The sequence below is a fragment of the Limulus polyphemus genome, unplaced genomic scaffold (assembly GCF_000517525.1).
Source record: "Limulus polyphemus unplaced genomic scaffold, Limulus_polyphemus-2.1.2 Scaffold48, whole genome shotgun sequence".
In the NCBI taxonomy this organism is placed as follows: Eukaryota; Metazoa; Arthropoda; class Merostomata; order Xiphosura; family Limulidae; genus Limulus; species Limulus polyphemus.
Genome location: NW_013665658.1, coordinates 1,418,111 through 1,423,603, shown reverse-complemented (window position 1 = coordinate 1,423,603; position 5,493 = coordinate 1,418,111). Strand labels below are relative to the sequence as shown.

Sequence of the window (5,493 nt, the reverse complement as noted above, 5' to 3'; positions counted from 1 at the left end):
GTACAGTAGTTAAACAGTAGGTGTTCATATAGTTTCTTACGTCCTGAGTATTGGATATGAGTATGTACAGTAGTTAAACAGTAGGTGTTCATATAGTTTCTTACGCCCTGAGTATTGGATATGAGTATGTACAGTAGTTAAACAGTAGGTGTTCATATAGTTTCTTACGTCGTGACTGTTTAGTTTTGACGCGTGGAATAGTTACGACTTTTACGATAATCGAAATTATCCACGTACCACAACGATGGGGAATTTCGTAAAAAACAAACTAACAAACGAAACAATAAAAGACATGGATCTGATACTACTTTCGGTATGTTCAACAACATTAACTGACTGCCTAACTGTACAATACGATCTCATTTATAATTATCACTCTCTGACTGTGAGGTATGAAACCAAAGACTTTATTATTTGTTATCTCATTTCAGTGTCTTTAACTAATCTTTCGATTCAAACTGGATTATATTATTCGTTTATTTATCTGCAAGAGATTAATGAAATAATAATAATTAATAAACAAATCGATCAAATACTTTAAACCATTATAATACGACAGTGTTACATATTTGTTCTACTTAAAGTTATTTTATATAAACTTAAGCGAGGTAATGAAGCATAGTTATCTATCAGAACTTCTGAGTGAAATAAAAAAAACATAATAATATATGAAGATCACCATATCTGCTACATCCCTTGTTGTTATGATGTATAATAGTATATGAAGATCACCATATCTGCTATACCCGGTATTGTTACAGTGTATAATAGTATATGAAGATCACCATATCTCCTACATCCGTTGTTGTTATGATATATAATAGTATATGAAGATCACCATATCTGCTACATCCGTTGTTGTTATGATATATAATAGTATATGAAGATCACCATATCTGCTATACCCGGTATTGTTACAGTGTATAATGATATATCAATACCACCATGTCTACTATACCTAGTGTTGGAACGTCCTCGCCGGGCCCCCTTTCTCTCTCTCTCTTTTAACATTTTCAAGAATTTATTAAAAAGAAGATCCTACATTAGGACAGCAACGAGCTCATAAATCAGACAAAATCATAGCAGCAGCCGTTTTTACCTCACAGTATAAGCGTAAAAACGTTAATAAAGTAACAACAAATATCTATTAAATCTATAAAGTAACAACAAATATCTATTAAATCTATAAAGTAACAACAAATATCTATTAAATCTATAAAGTAACAACAAATATCTATTAAATCTATAAAGTAACAACAAATATCTATTAAATCTATAAAGTAACAAATACATATTAATTACTACTCAAATTATTATTTCAGTCGTTCTTAATGTATCAAGCGTCTATTTACAAAGAAAAAACAAAAATTATGGTTTTTATCATTAAATGAAGATATAGCCTAAAGATGCTTTGCGGGCTTTACGGCATAACCAGGTTTCATTCGCCCGGGCCCCTGGGCAGCTGCTCCCTTTGCCTCCCTGTCGGCGGGCCTGCATATAATAATATATCACCATCATCATATCTCTTATTTTGAGCATTGTTATGATGTATAATAAAATATTTACATCAGCATATCTACCGCATCCAGTGTTCTTATGAAACATCTCAATAATTATACCACGGTTTAAAACTAAAACTATGAAGCCTTAATCAACATTTGGTACTAAAACATAAAGTAATAAGTAGCATACAGTGATGAAACATTAAAGTACAGTGATGTATGATTAAAGTAACCATTAAAGTACAGTGATGAATGATTAAAGTAACCAGTAAAGTACGGTGATGAATGATTAAAGTAACCAGTAAAGTACAGTGATGAAAGTAACCAATAAAGCATAGTGATGAATGATGAAAGTAACCAATAAAGTAAAATGATGAATCATTAAAGTAACCAATAAAGTACAATGATGAATGATGAAAGTAACCAATAAAGTAAAATGATGAATCATTAAAGTAACCAATAAAGTACAATGATGAATGATGAAAGTAACCAATAAAGTACAATGATGAATGATGAAAGTAACCAATAAAGTACAATGATGAATGATGAAAGTAACCAATAAAGTACAATGATGAATGATTAAAGTAACCAATAAAGTACAGTGATGAATGATTAAAGTAACCAGTAAAGTACAGTGATGAATGATTAAAGTAACCAGTAAAGTACAGTGATGGATCATTAAAGTAACCAGTCAACTACAGTGATGAATGATTAAAGTAACCAGTAAAGTACGGTGATGAATGATTAAAGTAACCAGTAAAGTACAATGATAGATCATTAAAGTAACCAGTAAAGTACAGTAATGAATGATTAAAGTAACCGGTAAAGTAAAGTGATGAATCATTAAAGTAACCAGTAAAGTACAGTGATGAATGATGAAAGTAACCAGTAAAGTACAGTGATGAATCATTAAAGTAACCAGTGAAGTACAGTGATGAATGATTAATGTAACCAGTACAGTACATTACTTAGCTAGCCTGCGTGTTTTGTTTTACCCACCATTATGCCCGAAGTGGAACGAAAAACGCGAACTGGCTAATTAATGAATGAATATTTGCTGTAAACTTCTTATCAATGATAACAGTGTAGCTACCAGTTTGACCGCTAATTTTGATTTCATTCATGTAAGTCATACGCTCAGACCTTCTTTGGCCGCACTTTTTTTTCACATTTAAGGTGTTTTTGATTAGATACTGTAACGAAACGTAGAGGAAGATAAATAAATAAATATATATTTGAATACATGAAAAACTAAAGTCAACAGTTTGTGGCTTTATTGTTTCGTTGGTGGTTTAAGTTTTAATTGTTTTATTCTATTTATTTGTTTTTATTTGTATTTGCACAGAAACCAAGCGAAGTGGCTCGTCTTACACAGTCAGCTCTTAGCGCCATCTACCACCCGTTTAGTGCAGTGAAAAAAACACTAGTACGCCAAGCACGGGACATACTTTTGTGCCGCTTCTTCGGCGATTTCCAAAAGTTTAAAGAGGAGTTTTTGACACCAGCAGCTTCCCTTCTTGGGAAGTTACAAGCGAGGGTAAGATAATATATTTGATTTTCTGAAAAGCAGAAATATTTAAATTATTTGTTTAAGTATTTGTAACTATTTATCCAAATATATTTTAGTTTTATTTTGTGTGTGTGTGACTAAATATTTGTTTGTTTGTTGTTATACATAAAGCTACAACATGGGTTATCTTTGCTGTGCCTACCATGGGTATCGAAACCTGGTTCTTAGAGTTATAAGCCTACAGAATTACCGCTATGCCGCTAGGGGGCTTGACTAAATCTACGCAAGTTTAAACGATAATTATTCAGTACTTGATCTTGAATAAGGAAGTATGAGCTTCATCTGTAAAGTGTTCGCTTTCGGTATCTAAAGTTTTAATTATCTGGTTGTCTTCTACCAATGTGAGATTTTGTTTATGTAACCAGGTTATGGGCTGGCTCTTACTGTTGTGAGTTTCTATTTAGATAACCGGATTATCGGCTTGCTCTTACTGTTGTGAGTTTCTATTTAGGTAAAGAGATTATCGGCTTGTTCTTACTGTTGTGAGTTTCTATTTAGGTAACCAGATTATCGGCTTGTTCTTACTGCTGTGAGTTTCTATTTAGGTAACCAGATTATCGGCTTGTTCTTACTGTTGTGAGTTTCTATTTAGGTAACCAGATTATCGGCTTGTTCTTACTGTTGTGAGTTTCTATTTAGGTAACCAGATTATCGGCTGGCTCTTACTGTTGTGAGTTTCTATTTAGGTAACCAGATTATCGGCTTGTTCTTACTGTTGTGAGTTTCTATTTAGGTAACCAGATTATCGGCTTGTTCTTACTGTTGTGAGTTTCTATTTAGGTAAAGAAATTATCGGCTTGTTCTTACTGTTGTGAGTTTCTATTTAGGTATCCAGGTTATGAGCTGGCTCCGACTGTTGTGAGTTTTGTATTTTGATGTTCGTCAGAGGTTTAGAAAATCATAGAAACTAACATCTGACAACACGATCAACATGTAACTTTATATATATATATGGACATTTATCAATTAAAAAGATATATCGCTATAGATCTATGGGGCAAACCCTCAAAAGGTGAAACGGATTGTTTGTGGTTTTGACGTTCTGAAGTTGCGTCATATAGCAATTTGTTAGCTTTAATGATAGCCTAATGAAACTTTCCACGGCAATTATTCAAGAAACTTGCTTATCTTTTTGACAAGAGAAGGGAAATGGGCGTGATACAGTTGTCCTGGTGATATGAGCTATGGATTAGAGAATGATAAGCAGTTGTTGAGAAGGGCAACGTTATCCCTGTACATCTTCAGCTTTTGAACCCTTTCGATCAATCTTTTGATGCGTGACTTTAACCAGTTTGTTAGGTGTTACACGAGAGTAGCGTTACACAACAATCACTTGAACCAGAAGATCACGTCCTTCCTAATCTTGTGACCGGGTCACAATAACCCTCTGTTTTACTCCATTTTCTGTTCTATAAAACTTGTTGTTTATGAATCAGTAAAGTTTCTTACTATCTAAGGGTCAGGATTGACGAGCGCGACTCTCTAAAACCTTCAAAGGTCATTCTAATATATAAAAAGTGTACTTACCACCGCTAAGACGGTTGGTTACTTGCTACATTTGTTACAATGCAAAGTACCAGTTACACCGGCACACGAAAAATTGTTTTAAGAAGCTGGTATATGAATACGATATCTACAGGATCTTATTTCCATTTGTTTTAACCATAACCATTAAACATGATGTGTTTCCGTACATAAGTAGTCTGAAATATTGAAGCTTAAGAGAACCTTAGTTAAACCGTTTTGAATTAACATTTCTGATGAAAGCATTTATTATTACTAGTGCACATAGTTTTCTTTGTCATCATGGTTAATAACCAGTAGCCATATACGATCATCTAAGTCTAAAAAAAGAGACAAATATATAACTGTATATATACCAGGTATGACAAAGGACCTTATTGTCAACACTTAGCGCCATCTAGTTGCTCAGATAAGTACTTGTATTGTTAGAGATAGTTTTGCAAAAGGTTGCAAGAATTTATGAATAGGTTATTTTGTATTAAGTGACCTTTAATTCATGATTATATAAAAGATTAAGTTCATTTATACTTGTGTAGCATCTTTACATGTTCGTATAGACAGCATAATTAAGAGGTATTTTCTTGTCCAAAGATGGGGCTTAAAGTTATAATATCAACAGGTTTATAAACAGGCATGTGGACTTTGGGAAGCAACTACTACGGCCAGCCGTATCAAAATGTTTTCTCTGTTTTACTTTCCCGTTTGCAACAAAGTCGCTATGGAAACCACCCGTTTTTATTGTTTAACGCCTGTGAAAATAATGCGTAATCCTTTTTTCTCCCTACAGAGATGTATATAACTTATGAAATATATTTAAACAGATTAATTACTAGTCATTGAAAATTATACAGAGAAATAACATTATCCGTATTCTATAAAGTTATACACTAAAGTACT

General features: G+C 33.0%; 1 protein-coding gene across 2 annotated transcripts in view; it reads left to right on the top strand.

The window, feature by feature from the left end:
• Positions 1-5,493, top strand: part of LOC106462819 (puratrophin-1-like) — a 132,250-nt gene that overhangs the window by 10,506 nt on the left and 116,251 nt on the right. For both annotated transcript variants that reach the window (XM_022390440.1, XM_013922782.2), the window contains exon 3: positions 2,848-3,039. In XM_022390440.1, coding sequence (XP_022246148.1) covers positions 2,848-3,039 — 192 coding nt within the window. The remainder of the gene's footprint in view (positions 1-2,847; positions 3,040-5,493) is intronic.